Raw genomic sequence first — 15,893 nt, 5'->3', positions numbered from 1 at the left:
GTGGGGTGTTTTTCATCATATAAAGTCAAGCCCAGCTTCAGAAATCTGCGCCAGTAAATTAAGAAACCTTATTTGCTGCTTCTGAAGGCTTAAACAAGAATAACTACTGCTGAGACATTACCTACTATTCATCTGCTAGCTGTGCATCAGGGGGCATGTTTCCATAGGCCGTGTGGTTTCATTACGCAGACAGGGAAGTTGCTTTTTGTTGCAAATCGCATCCCTTGGAAGTTGCAAGATGTTGCCCAGTAATTCATACCGTGTATATACCTTCATATCATGAGTTTGATGTAAATCGCTGAGGATGAGTCAGCTGAACACAGGGAAACACTATGGTAATCTGTCTTACGCTCTCAGAAATAAGCTGTTTTCCAGCTGAGGGAAACACCTGTATAATTGGTACATACTCATAGTAGACTGGGCAGTGGGCTTCTTGCCATGGACACAGTGCAGGCAGTCCTTGCTTACAATTGCCCCAAAACTACTTCTGTTGCACAGTTATCTCCAGGCTGCATCCTTTCTACTTTGGGGCCAAATGTGGAAATGAGGAAACGCTTCATGGGAATGTTTTCTCTGTGGAAAAAGAAACAGGACTGTTACAAGGAGAAGAGAAGAAAACTTTCCCAAGAGGGTATTAATGCAAGATTTAAATAAGCTGTGCAGGATCCCAAAAGCTAAAGACAGGCTTAAAGGTATCGTCTGAGTCTCACTAATTCCCTGCCAGTTGTAGGTGCTTTGCTCCAGCCACACAAGCAGGCTCCACAGGACATTAGCTAGTGAGGACTTTGAATTCGCAGTGGCCGTAAAACCCAAAGGACTGAGGCCTGCCAAGGCTGCAGTGTAGACATGCTTATTGATTACAAAAGAAGCAAAAACCGCTTTTTGTACTATGCCTTACTTCTCAGGTATGGTCAAACTGCACTTGATGCAGAGCTGGAAATACTGCTGCAAATATCACAAGCAAAGAGGCTGTTTCAAAGGCCTGAGGGCTAGAGGTACTCTCCCACACCTTGCTACCAACGAGTTTTTCTGGCCAATACATGCAAGAGGAGGATGAGATCTGTCACATGGGCTTTATGCCCGTTTGCATAAAGGGGCTTGCACTGCTCTCTCCAGGCTGGATTTCTGTTGTACGTTGCAAGGATTTTGTTTTGTTTTTAAATATGGCTTTGCTGATTGAAATCAGGCTCGATGCAAAAGAAATGCCAGGCTCCTGCAGCTCTCTACACAATCTGCATGTTAGAAGCCTGTGTTGCTGATCTGGAATATATTATTCCATGGAGAGTAAAGAGGATTTTCAAGTTTAAAGTCCTGTTATACAAATCAGTTGTCTTCTGTTCTGCCTTTGCATTAACACAGCCTGTCATAGTTCTTCCGCCACGCTTCATCTTCTATTTCCAAATCTACATTTTTTCAGACAATTTGATTTCAAAATTATATTTACATTCTTAACATCTCTTAATGAGCTTATTTCATTGGTAGCATAAACCTAATTATGAGTCACACCAGGGGCTCTTATGCTATGAATATTTCCTCCAATTTAGCCTGATCAAAGATTGCTGGGCCATGTGAGAACCGCAGCTTCAGATACTGCGCTCATATAGCTTAAGAATGACTTAAATATTTTAAATAGAAACAATCTGCTCAAGTTGAGTTAAATTTTTGATAGAGACAGAGACTGAGTTCAGACTATTTTTAAAAAACAGGAGCAGTCCTTAACTGGTACATTTGGGAGGTATTGTACCATGTTTTCCTTTGGAGGGCATCTTCAGATGGGCAAGTTCCACTAGCTGTTACCTTGAAGCTAGCAAACCTCAACGATAATGATAATTACTGGATTTACATTATGAATTTTCAAAAGTAGATTTTTTTTTTTTTAACTGAACTCTCTGTATTCCACGGCTTTCATGTATTTTACAACTGCATTTTATGCCTGTTTTCATTGTTTTATCTTTTCATTGATCACATTTGATCAGATGTAAAATGGAATTCAATTACCAAAAATTATACCCCAACCATATGCACTGCAGAAAATATCAGCACTGAGAACACCGCTATATGTCTTCTGCTTAATCCCTTTCTCTGGTGAGCTGTCGGGTCTGCATGCTGTAGAGCACAAACTGGGGAGCCACAAGCTCAAGGCCTGACATCACCACTGGCTCATTGTAGCCCAGGTTTTAAAATCTGACTCTTGTGTTTAGGTTCTTGATTTGCAGAGGTGGCAAGTTTAGCACCCAGCTGCCCAGGGTGTTAACTCTTAGCTCCTCACTCTCCAGACAGCTAACTTGCAACAGTAGCAGAGGCACTACATAACTACTTGAGGTGGTGGTATCACTTCAGAGGTCTTCTGATCAGCCTTTATATGTCATCAATTAATTGCTGAGAATTATTCAGAAATTTAGATGTTTACATTCTCAATACCAAATTTAAATCATAAGCAAAGCACCATGCTTAGTCAGAGCTCCACCTGAATAGACCACTGTCAGCCTGGCCCAGTATCACTTTCTGCATCTGTTAAGAAATGTCTAGTATCCCATTCATATGCTGAGAGATTTTTTTTAATCTCTGTGCTGCACTTCAGAGAAAAATACAGTTTTTAATCATGGGTATGAATATACAGAACCCTCACTACAGCTGTGAAATGGAAGAGACCTACCTCATGCCTGCAGTGAGAAAGAAGCTCAGTAGTAGTGCCCTGGGCACACTAACAAGCCCTTAATAGCCCTAAACAACCTCACCTAACACCTCCACCCACACTCATGGGCCAGGGGCTCCATTTAAGACCAGGCTTGAGCCTGTTCACCTCATAAAGGTGCTTGTCTCTAGCAGCCTTCTTGGACCCGACTTGTTACCTAGTCTTTGCCTGATACTTGCTAGGCTGCTAACTGACCTGTTCCTGTCACCCTACTGCTGCTTACCTGTCTCTTGTGCTGTGGTACTGCATGCTGCTGGTGAGGTCAGTGCCTCTGCTTCTGTGGTTGCCCCTCATCTTCTGTTAAGGAGAAACCCTGTTTCTTGCTGCTCCCTGATGCTCAGCATGGAAGCCCCATGGAAAAGCTGTCTTCCTGGTCGTGCTTGTAAGGGAGCTAAGTGCCCTGCCATGTCCTGCTCCTACTGAATGCTTGGCAAGAGGAGGTGCCTATCCTCCCTTGCTGCTGCAGAGGTGTGCTGGAAGGGATGCAGCTACAACCTCTCCCTCTCTGGCTAACTATTGGCAATGTTTAACTGCAAATATCATTATGATTTAGTTACTACTGCTAGTCTCTGTGTGATACAGGAGACTGTAAAGGACCCATATGCCCCAGCTAGAGGGGTGATATAAGTAACTTCATGATCCCTTTGCAAAACTCCAAAGATGTAAGTTTCCTCTTGATTCTCCCAATTTTATGTGTCTCAAACTTGCATAGAGTTGCTCCTGGCTTCCACAGAGATAGTGAGAAGGGGACCTAATCTTTAAGCTTATGTTTGAGAGCTGCATTTAATTTTTAGCAAATATTTATTCATTTGTCTCTAATTTATACACACAGACAAAAAGCTATAGCTAGAGGAGACAGAACGTAAAGGAAGCATCAAACAAAAGCACAGCCTTTTTATACCCAATTAAAAAGGAATATTATCCTAATGGAAAGTCTTAAGGAAGTGGAGAGTGAAGGAGCAAAATCAGATCAAAAAGACTCAATAAAAACCCATTTTATATGAAACACATTATTCATCAATTAAATAGTATGTGTTGTGTGGGGAAGCACCACAATACTAGCAGCAGAAATACTGAGAGGTTCAGTCTGTTAGCCTTACTTAGCAGTTTATGTCCTAGCTTATCCTCCTGTTTTCTCAGGAATCGTTTTCCAAGTAAAGCACTACTGAATTTAATGTGAATGCACTGGCAGGATCTCAGTAGACAAAACCAATCACTTAAGAATAGACACTGATACTATTTTGTGTTTTGTGCTGTTGTTCTTGTTTGAAGCAGTGTAAATCTGTACTAATGCTGCTTAAGTAAATGGAACTAATCTGGTCTTAATTCTATTTTGATTTCCACTGTAAGGAGCCCATAGCAAGATACCAATTTCAGGGGTAAATATATACCTCCTTACTGGATTATGAAACACAAACAGAACTACTACAACCAGAAGCAAAGGTTAGCAGCAAAACATGATCCAGGAAGACAAACTTTAAGTTCTCATGTGCAAATATTGGTATGGAAGTACTTGCAAGATCACCATCTCTACAACTGAAACAATGTCTTGTTGCTAACTTGCCAAGTCAAAAATAAAATATGTTTCAGCATGAAGAAGGGAATAATGTATGGCCCTGAGAAAGGCTGTACTAAGTTAGAGCCGGAAAAAAAAAATCACTACTAGATCAAATAGACATTTGTTCCACCAGCAGAAATGCAATAATATTTTCTTCAGAATGCCTTCCAATCTGCAGCTGGGGGACTTCCTGGGACAGAAGTTATAGCTACAACTTTATGCTTAAAAAAAACCCCAAACCAAGAGCACCCTAATGGCGTGTTCTTTCATGAAATCATTTAAGTGGTTTTTAAAAATCCATTTTGGCTTCCTCAGCTTCCAAATCTGGCACAGTCTATGTTTGTGGAAACACCATGCCGACCGTTTTTTTTTTCCTTCCCTTTAAGTTTAAACCTGTCTTGTTTTGATGCCTCTTTGTCATAACAAGACCAACTGAATAATGAACACCATGACTTCCCATCCCTCTTGCTCTTCATCTTCTATTTGTATCTTTCTTTTCACCTCTCTTTAAGATGTAGGAATGAATCTGGGTTCTGTATTCAAACTGTGGGCTAACCATAAACTCATTTACAGCAACAAGGAGTCGATGTACTGAAACAGTAGTGATTTCTGTTTGTTCTCTAGTCCTTCCCTAATAATTTCACGTATTTGATTCACTAGCTTAGTTAATGCAAAATACTAAATTGGCAAATTCAAAGCGCTAATCACAATAACTCCAAGATCTTTTCCTGATGATAGTTAATTTAGGTAGTCACACTGTCTGTATAAGGCTGTCTTTATTTGTGCCTGACTCTACATTAAAAGACCCTTTTCTGACACTTATTTATTTGGAAATTCGGTATTATGAGATTTCCACAATTCTTCAAGATCAGCTTTAGATTTACTACAAAAAATGATTTTGCGTAACTCTGTCATATCCCTGTTCACCTACTTTCCCCCTCATTAACGAATATAACATCTGTTACAGATTCATGTGGGGTTCTGCTGATAAACTGCTTCTTGAGAAAGCCAACTAGTCTTTCACCTCTCTGATTGAGTGCCTTATTAATCTATAACAGGATCTATCCTCTTACTATGTGACAGATTACATTTTTTTTCCCTAATAGCTTTTGGTGAGTGACCTTGCCAAAAGCCTCTGAAAATCACCCCCCTATCTACCTGCTTCTGATTCAAAGAATGCCAAGAGATTTCTGAGGCATAATTTCCATATACAAATCTGTCCCAGGCCATTATTCAGTTTGTAATTTCTACTTTATTCTGTTCTGCACTGTAGTTTCTACCAAGTCGCCTGGTTTCAAAATCTGATTTAGCAGTTTGTGGTTTCTTGGAACATCCTTAGAATCCTTTTTAAAAAAAACAAACCTGGCCTTGCACTTGCCAACTCCTACATACTGTGCTGCAGTGATCAAGGGTGTGATCATTTCGTATGTGACACCCTTCTCTGGGTAGGTAGCTAGTGGCACAGGCAAGCGTGGAGCTATGGCACGTTATTGCTGTGTGTGGCATTCACCTCAAAGTGCACGTGCAAAACACGGTCTACATGTACTCACAATATTGCTGGAGAAAGGGAGGAGGAGTAGAAATGTCTATCCATAAAGTGAAAGTTATGGGTGATTGAAAATCTTGCTAAACAAGCCTTTGAATTCTGAATAAACAGTTTCTATAGTCTGAAATGTAGGTGTAGTTTAAGACCTGTCGTTACTGCAGTCTAAAAGAGCTTCTTTGTACTTGGTGCTCCACAAATATTTACAAAAAAAATTTAGATTTGCAATATAAATATGTGTACTGAGAGAAATCATTGTCTATTTATTTTCTTTGTTGTTAATGGGTAGCTGAAGAACAAAGACTGAGTAATTGCCCAGGACTGCACTGGCAGTCTGAGAGAAACCAAACTTAATTTTCATAACTGAGCCCTATCCCTAAATTATGGGCTTAAATTTCCCCTTTAAGTATCATATATCATCATATTGTGGAAAACATTATTTAATTATATTTACCTTCTGTCTCTTACAGGAACTGGTGTGCTTATGTTCATACCAGACTCTTACCTACAGTGGTAGTGGATAACCTGGAAACCTTGTCATCAGGCAGAGTGAAGCCTTGCACTTGGCGTATTGGATCCTGTGCTCAGAGGTGTGTAGAACTAGGAAGAAAGAGTGCTTGCAAGTGCTTTAATTATCACCAGCTGCATAATTAATACAACCATGACTTTAGAAATGAAAATGAAAACGGGGGAGAAGATTAGCATGTTTTCAGGTCTCATTCTTACGTGTCCCCATAGTGAGTATAAAAACTCATGACTGGGAAGTGTCCTTGAGCTCCACGATGCAGGCTTGGCATGCTTTCACTCTGGCACCCTCTGATCACTTCAAAGTGGGCCCACTCCCCACTTCTGGAGTACTGCAAGGAAAGGTGCACATGTACAAAGCTTTAAAGCACATGAGGGAAAAAAAATCCTTTCTGTGCAATTTTCCAAGCTTGTGCTTTGTTGGAGCAAAAGGCTTCCCCTGAGAGGCATAAACATTTTTGTTATTATCTCTCTGCTGGGTGCTTATTTCTGGCACAGCTTTGGTCAGGCAGTGAACCTAGACAAGTAATTGGCCTGGATACAACTTGTAAATAATGACTCTGTTAAACATATTCAGATTGTCCTTTGTGGTTTGTGTGCCTTATTGTATTCTCCAAACATTAGATTTCAATAGTAAATTAAATTGTATTTTAATGCATGGGCCTGGAAAATGGCAAACTGAAACAGAAGTTGTAACATATTTTTCCTTTGAAAAATTTAAAAAGCCTCTTAAAGGTCAGGTTGACTGTTATGAGAATTGTCCTCTAGGTGGTATGGCAGAACATGCTTAAAGCTTTGAGGTGAAACCAGAAATAGAGTATCCTTAGGATGTGGTGACTCTGAAACATAGTCGATGGTATTGCAAAACTGTGAAATGGACCCTGTGGTTTAAATGTTGCTGGGTTTTGTTTTTTTAATTCAATCTAGAAGATTCACAATAACTCTGATTTATTTTTTGTAGGAAAATTAGCTCCTTGTGCTACTCCTGTAAATAAGTCTGTACTATATACAGTTCTGGGGCTTGTCTACGTGGAGAGTTAGTTTTGAAATAGCTATTCCTGATTAGCTCCTTTCATGGACACTTCATTTGTGTGAGTGCTTTAAGGAATGGATTATGCTAATGTCGAATAAGGTAGTTTTATAACAAAATAAGACCATCCATACAGCAAAAGAACTGACAACTCTCGTGATTTCAGTTCACCTTAATCTTTATTGAGTTCTTGCTACTGAAAAAGCCATTTCTCAGAGGAAAAGCTGGTTGGGGACATATGCAAAGCTCCTGCCAGCTGCTATGAATTTTAATATATATAATATTACATCCCTTGTGAAGGGGTGACAAGATTAACTACAGTGTAAAACAAGGTGGCATTTTTTGATTCATTGGGAGGATGTTTTTTGGTCTGACAGTCTTCAAATTTGTCCCCCTTTCTGGAATGATTTAGACAGTGATAATTTGTCCAAAACAGTTCTGTAACCATTTTATCATTGTATTTTCTGAGATTTGAGGTGTACTTCATGGTAGTGTTTAGCAACTAGCAGAACTGTACTATATTCTTTTTATTCAAACTTCATATTTAACTTCTTAAAAGAGGCAAGTAGAGTTGCTGTAGTTAAGTTTCTTCTGTATGCCCTACTGCAGCATGTTCATTCTAAAATAACTTCTCTGTGACATTAAGTGCAAGAAGTGATGAGGTAGCCAGGACATGCAGAATGTGTTAGAACACAGAAACAAAATTGCTGCTGCCTCCGCAGTTACATACTTTAACAGTAATAACTGAGGTATCACAATTACATAGCCAACTTCCGGAGTAGAAATTTTTACGCTTTATTGGTTTAATGTTTGTATAATCTTGTTTAAAATAATCAGAATGGAAGGCTTCTGATGTGCACTAAATGTGAACTAACGTGGCATTAATGCTTTTTTTCACTGATTTCAAAGAAAACAGTATTTCACAATTGTATTTTTGGCTCACTATGCCCAGTTTAGTAGATACTAATTGTATTATCTTCCATAAAAGTTTGCAGTATTTGACTTCTGAATAAGATATTCTGGGAAGAAGCCTGACAGCACTAGATAGGCATCAGTTCCTTTAGAATCTGTGCAGATGATCTGAAGGCTGAAATATTAAAACTGTGATTGCTATTGAAACCCAAACCCTAGTTAGGCTTCACTTTGTTTCAAGCAGTTAATAAAAGGATACATTTGACATGTAAGATAATATAGTTATACAGGTATCCTGCAACTCCTGTCTGGTCACCTAAAATAGATTTTAAATGGTCATGTTTTGCAGGTCCCAGACAACAACACACCAAGCCTACAGAATCAAACATAAAATAGTAACATCGCTGGAGTGGAAGTGCTGTCCTGGGTACAGTGGGCAAAACTGCCAACCCAAAGGTGAGTAGATTTGTAAGGATTTGAAACTATTCAGTTCAATAAAAGAAAACAATGCAATCATCTGGTTTGAGAGCAAATGGCTCTGCCGAAAATCAATATAGTTCTTCCTGTTAATTTAAAACCAGGATAATGCATGGTAGACTGAAATGCTTTTGGATGTTGACTCTTTCCTGTTATTCCTTTTTGCTAAAATATGGAGTTTGCATTCAGTGCATCTCTATTTTTGACCTTTTAGTTATTGAGTATTGCAGTGCTGGGGATATTAAATCCAGGTCCTCTATTGAATACTTGCTGTAAAATTAATCTACAGCACTGTGACTCTTTTGGCTTTCAGTTTCAGACTCTATTTTAGACATGATAAAATAATGTATGAACTTTGTTTCCCTCTGAATTGAGTAGGACTTTTGTTGCTCATTTCAATAGTGACTGAATTTTGCTAGGTATTACACATGATCCCTGTACAATTGTGCCCTTTTTTGAGAGAATAGAGTGCTTTACTTCTGCCCTGGTGATCAAACATACGGCAACGTACTGTAGTTTAACATCTGTATAATAGCTATTTCTTTGCTGCTGGCCTTAAACAAGCTGCCCTTGAAAAATAAGATATAGCATCAGCATACATATTTTAAATGAATGAATATTACAAGAAGGCCATTAGATGTGGTAGGAAATTCAATCAGCAGTGGTAAAGTAGAGGCTGTGATTAAAAATTAATGTAGAGGAATGAAGAGAAATCACTGTTATTCACATCCAGGAGGGAAATTTCAATGCTGAAGAACCAGAACCTCAGCAGGCACAGAATTCTCTTCTGTGCAGCTGAGCATGGAGTCAGATATTAACGGAGGACACAGCCAGCAAAGATGTCCAGTGAGCATGGATCAGGTGTTTTAAAGGTTTGCTTTTAAAAAATGCAAACACTAGCAAAAATCGATTAAAAAATGCTTATTGAAGGGGGAGGCTACAGTTGATAAAATTGAAATGGCATCAAAACAACAGAGAAGCTTTGACCAGGGGAAAAAAGCTGTATAATTCAATTTGTAGTGGCATCTGTGTAAAAATAAGAATAAAGAAAAATGTTGTCAAGTGTTACAGGAACGAGTTTGAAATTACGTCTCCTGGGTTCCATTTTCAAACCTCTTCTGGCTTGCTGAATAACTTGAGGAAGCCACTTATAATCTGCATACCCAAGTTTACCCATCTAGAAAATTGAGATGACACTTATCTCACAGGGGCACTGGGATATTTAATTAATTAATGCTTGTAGAAGCGCTTAAAGAGATTGGGATGAAAGGTGGTATGTCAGAAAGGCTCATCTTCCCTGCTTCTGGAATCCTGCCTCCCATGAGGAGCAGACCACCAGCACAAGCCCTGCCTGTATTCTTCAATTCCCATAAAGGGACGTCAGCTAATGAACTTGAACAGTTGGGAGCCCAACAGCCTTGTCTTCAGGCACTCTGTTTCTGCCGGCGGGGGAGAGACATTGTAAGCTCTGACTGGGGCTCTCCAGAGTCGCTGAGCCCTCCGCTTGGCCTCTCAGTGCTTGATTTGCTCAACAACAGAACTCTTATTGAAGGGTTTCTGTGCCAAGGGAGCTGGGGTATTCTGACAATATGTTTCCAATCCTGGAAAGGCACTGTTTAGTGTGAGTGGGTTACTTGTAGCAAATAGTAATTCAAAACGCCTTCTGGTTTAGCTTCTCTCTCAAACCAAGTGAAATCATACATAACTATTTCAGTCTGATAGTCCAGACAGGAGGAAACACTTGTCACCCTCTGATAGTTATTACTAGATACCTGTAAACTATACTGGGTAGCCTCATTGTAACTGCTTGGTTACAGATGCTTCTCAAGGTAACGTAGTAGTAAGTGAGACAGAAGAGCCTCTGAGAAGAGATGTGTTCAGATCACTATCTCTAACTTTACCTCCTATGTGGCAACACATGGCCACATTGGATAAGACATGGATCTTAGTCCAGCAAGGACAATTAATTTTATAAGAAACTTTCTAAGCAGGGAAAAATGTAGACATAAATTCTTACAAGTTGCATGAAACAGCACAGTATGGACAATTCAATAAATAAAACATCATTATTTTGATTCGGGAATATCAAATGCTTAACAGGGAGAAAAACTCTTAAAATGCAAGGACTTGTAAGTTCTGAGTTGCAAAGTTCATGACATGCCATTTTTACTAAACACAGCTTTATTTTAATTTTTCATCCTTAAGCTGGAGAAAACAACGTGTGTGTAATAATGTCTGAGGGGAAGAAATCTCAATTCGCTCGTGCATGTGGTCCCTGAACACTATATTATGTGTCACAAATGATTTCAAGAACTGGAAGATGCACCTTTAAATGTAGATCATGCTGCATTCGAATTCAGCTTTGCTGTGGAGTGAGGCTCAGGTGACTTAATGTGTATGAATTCACTTCTATGTGTCCTGGCTGTGGTTTAGAGCAACCAGCTGTTTCTCAGAGTTGCTGACTATGCCATAGCCATTGTTAGCACTGAATTATCTTGCATGCTAGCGATGTAATTTCTCCAGCAGATGGCTGTAAAATGTTCCACACAGGAGTGAGTGCTATCTTCTGTGTGGGTGAGCTGCAAACACAAAAGGTAGCAATCCACCTTGAAACATGGGGAATGGGAAACACAGGGAAAATACCAAATTCCCCACAGGGATTCCCCTTCAGCCATTCCTGCTTCATCAAAAATATATTGAGAGAAAAAGATCCGATTTCCATATTTTAATATTCCCTGAAATAATTTTGCACGCTGTGTTTAAAAATACATGGGACAATAAATTATACATCTAGGCCAATATATTCAATGATAGGAGCCTAATGTTAAATTCCTATGTGTGTTACCTGATATTCAGAAGTGCTGAGGACCCCGAAGCTCCTGGAGGAACTGGAAGAACTCCTCATTGCTCAGCATTTTGAATTGCTGCTTTTGTAGTTGTTTTGTTATTGTGTTGCTTTGTTGTTATAAATGGCACCTGCAAGGTGAATCTAGAAGTCTAATTTTTATTTTATATTTTATCTATTTAGCTTAAACTGACCATAGCGTATTCATTTTTAAAAGGTCTCAAATGCGAGTCATTTAACGGTTGTTTCTGCCCTAAAGAGTATACATGTTCAAGTTTCTCTGGTGCTCCCATCACATCTGCTGCTGTTCAGCATCTAGGATGGGGAATCAGCTGTGGGACTGAGGAGCACATAAGACTTAATCACCATACGATGTGTCAGGGTGGTTCCTTTGGAAAAAGCACGGAGCCACACTGGAAGAATGATGTAGGAGAAGCTACCTTGCCAGTGACTCTTCTGAAGTTGTTTCACAAATAAAAACCCTGAATTTCTCATGCTGCCTGAGAAGTACCTTTCCTATACAGTGACAAAATTTAATAACAGTACAATATGAGGTATTGTCTCTGGGTGAGTTTTTTGTATGTATGCATCACTGGCTACAGTCCTTGCTGCTTTTAGAAGCAGTATAATGCACTATTGGCTTGCGCTGTTACTGGTTTGCTCCAACAGAGTGATACTATGTCCTGGGTCTTACAGGGATGAAGTTATATGAACAGTTTAAAGCATTGGTAAAAGAAACACACAGTGATAAATATATATCCTTGAAACTCTAAAAGTGAATAAAACTGTAAGGCTTTAGGTATTCCACAATGTGAAGCTGTGAGTGAGGCAGTTGGTTTAATAAGGAAGATGAAAGATAAGATGAATAGTATAAAAAAAAAATCTGGTGTCTGTAGCAGTAACAATGGCAGTGAATACATTTAGAGCAACAGAAAGATTGGTAAATGAAAGAATAAAAGGACATCGATCAGCTTGTCTTTATCACAGGCAGGTAACTGACTCCCTTGTCATAGATTATATCATCACATCACTACCTGATAAATCCTGTGTAATGAATTGGGCTGAATGCAAGTATTAACTCCTTGTCAATAACCATGCCACAGAGAGATAACAGAAGCTATTGAAATGATAACTATTTGAGGATTTTGTATTTCTTATCAGCCAGTCTCAATAAATTCTATGAAACTTTCAGTCCATATGATAATTTCCTTTTGAGTTCCTGACCTAATTGCTACTCCCTCCCAACTTAATTTACAATATCAGACACCTATCATCCTTAAATGTAATCTATTGATCCTCATATATACTGACAAGAGGCTGATGAAGCATAGGGAATTTCTTGATTCAGCATTTTATTCTGTTTCTTTGGAAACTCACATTATGGCCAGACTAGGTTTTAATATTTGAACTGGAAAATAGTGTCATCATGACCCAAGTGATTCGGCTTGTATTGTACTAAAGACTGGAAATCACATCAGTGCCACATAAGTGGCATTCCTTAGATGTATTCCAGCTGGAACAACATCCCCTTCAAAATGCTTCATGAACTGAGCAAGCATATAAAAATTGCTACAAATTTACACTAGGAAATTTACAACCTACTTTGTCCATATTTCATTTTTTTAAACAGTAATGAAATGAAAGCGACACAGTTAAGCTTAATGGCTAGAGAAATAGGTCAGGAATGTGGAAATCTCAGGTCAGTTCCCAGCTCCATCAGTTGTTTCCTACTTTTTGCAAATGAAGTCACTTCACTTTTCTGGACCTCAGTTTCCCCAGCTGTAATATTGAAATAATAATGTTAGTCTAGCTTTTTGCAAATTGCTTTGGGATTTTTGGGCTGAAATGTAAAATAAGCACAGAAAACTTCATCTGCCATGACCAGAGAAAATATTTACAAACTTACCACCTTCATGAAGTTTTTAAAAGTATGTACCAGTTGCAAATCTCAGGTGACACTTGTTGGCATTTAGAATTTGATTACACTTTGAAATGGTTTTTATTTTTTATGTGATGTAATATCACTGTTGCCTTTAGTGGGAAGATTTCCATGGTTGAAGATTTGTGTAATCTGTCAAAAAAAAAAAAAAAAAAAAAATCAGTTCCAACAAACCTGAATAATTTTGTAGCTATTAAAAAAACCTAAATAATTTTACAGCTGGCAATCTTTGTATTGTCTTTGTACTGATCTTTTATATTGATATCAAATCTTCCTCTAGAATTTTTAGCCCTGGAGGTTTCAAAATTCCATTCATTATAGGGCAAGTTTTGACATTTCAGTACTGACACAAACTCCTGCCAGTCTCAGGAAGCTATTCACGAAGCCATTCACTGTCTTCATCAATGTGGTCCCACACTGTGTTATAGATGGACTAAGCAGATAACAAAAATCACTGCAGATGATTAGGCTTTGGTAAAGTTGGTATAGAATAGAGAGAGAAAGCAGTTGTTGTGGAATCCTGATTGTTGTGTTCAGTGTTTCACTCACATCTTTTCCTTTTTCTCCCTCTTTTAGCTCAAGAACAACAATCAGTTATACACAGCAACCAGGCTGAAAGCAGCAGAACTGTCAGTGAGAGGACACCAGGAGCTCCTCAAGACCCCAGTGGGCCAGGTCAGCTGTTACAATTACTATCATCTCTAGCCCAATCACTGACCATGTGACTCATTAAAATCACTGCAAAAACAATTTGAGAAAAATCCTTTTCTGCTGAAGGGACCTGAATGAACTGTTAGAGTTTCTAGCAGTCATGGTTCCGTGGTATGCTTCTCTGATAAAGATAGGCAGAAGAAACTGGATTTAAAGGTGCCAGTACCTTAGCATTTATATAGAGTGTCTTGTGACTAAACTAAAACCAGGAAAGTCATTCTGCATAGAAATACTTAAACTATTATATTACTGAGTAAAATAGTTGAATTAACAGAAAAAACAAAAAACCAAACAATAACACAGCCAAAAAAACCCCAAAACCAAACCTAGGACTAGTATAAACCAGCATTCGTCATGAAAGGAAATGTAGTGATGTTAATTGTATTACGTGAATACATGATTACTGTTACATGTTTTCATATAAAAATAGGTTCTTTATTCAAAATCAGTACAAAGATGCTTTAAACTTCAGCAAGGGCAGCTTAGGTGTTTTTTAAGCTGCTCCATCTAGAATGATCCAACAACTAAGCAACACAGGGACAGTTTACAACTTTATACCACACATGTTTGAGACTGTTCCTTGTTACGCTATTCATGTGCTCACTACTGTGTTTACTTCAACTTAAAGTTGGTGTTTTCTTGCAAGGGTATGTACAGACCTCATCATTGTATGAGCTAGTTATTAACCATAACACTTTTATTCAAATAGTGATCTACATTGGGAAGTTACTCTAGGTGACTGCTGCATACTGCTGCGTGACAAGCTTCTCCATCTCTTCATCTCTAGAATTGTTGGATGTGCTCACCTCCTTTTATATTTATTTTTCATTACCATCTATATGATTTAAAGTTTACCAGCACAAATATTCCAGAAAATTAATTTCATATTTGTCTGCATAAGTATTCATGGGAATGGAATTTTATTCATGCCAGGCGTGTTTGCACACTCACTAAACTAGGAACAGAAATGATAATGGCTTATCAGATCATTCTGATTAACCACAGATTCAAATATTAAGTGTTCACTGTAAAGAAACATGAAAAGGTATCCATGATTTAGAGGTATTCAAGTAGTTGACAGACTGTACTATATTCCAGTCTGTACCACCTGAAGGTGTATATGCCTTCAAGAGTATAGAGATGTTGGTAATGCAGAGTTATTTAGAAAGTCTGTGTACTCAGACAACTGCCAACAATGAGCATATAGTGTTTAAATAACAACAAAAGAAATATGTGAAACATGCTTGAATAAGGAAGTTGTTTGAAAAAAATATTCTCTGCTTGTGATATACTCCCCAGCAATGAGTGAGACTGCATTTGTCAGGTAAATTTTTGGTGGCAAATTGTATGCAAGTCATTTGGCAACGTTCTCTACATACTGTCAAATGAGCTCGTAGCTTACACGGTGAGGAGCCAGAAGGTGAACAAGATGTGAAAGACTGTAAAGGAGGCATGGTCCTTGAACTTTCTTACTACCTTTTCTTTTGAATCTGTTGATGTTTCGATTACGGATGTCTACACTGGCTTTTTGTATAATTATCAGCTGTTACACACTATGGCGTTATTGTCCCTCTCTCAGTTGGCCTATATCTGAAAACATTTTATGGAACCAAATAATAAGGCAAATTATGTTCTCAGGTCTGTGTGTTGCAGTTGTC

The 15,893-nt window shown here is 38.5% G+C and overlaps 1 protein-coding gene across 1 annotated transcript in view; it reads left to right on the top strand.

Moving 5' to 3' along the window:
* Positions 1 to 15,893, top strand: part of MMRN1 (multimerin 1) — a gene marked incomplete at both ends in the record, with an annotated part of 45,814 nt that overhangs the window by 11,648 nt on the left and 18,273 nt on the right. The window contains 3 exons of the mRNA XM_081999490.1: positions 6,267 to 6,386; positions 8,613 to 8,719; positions 14,101 to 14,199. Of these exons, the coding sequence (XP_081855616.1) occupies positions 6,267 to 6,386; positions 8,613 to 8,719; positions 14,101 to 14,199 (326 nt within the window). The remainder of the gene's footprint in view (positions 1 to 6,266; positions 6,387 to 8,612; positions 8,720 to 14,100; positions 14,200 to 15,893) is intronic.

The sequence above is a fragment of the Phaethon aethereus genome (assembly GCF_964289735.1).
Source record: "Phaethon aethereus genome assembly, chromosome: 4".
Lineage (NCBI taxonomy): Eukaryota > Metazoa > Chordata > Aves > Phaethontiformes > Phaethontidae > Phaethon > Phaethon aethereus.
This window is presented reverse-complemented; position numbering and strand designations above follow the sequence as displayed.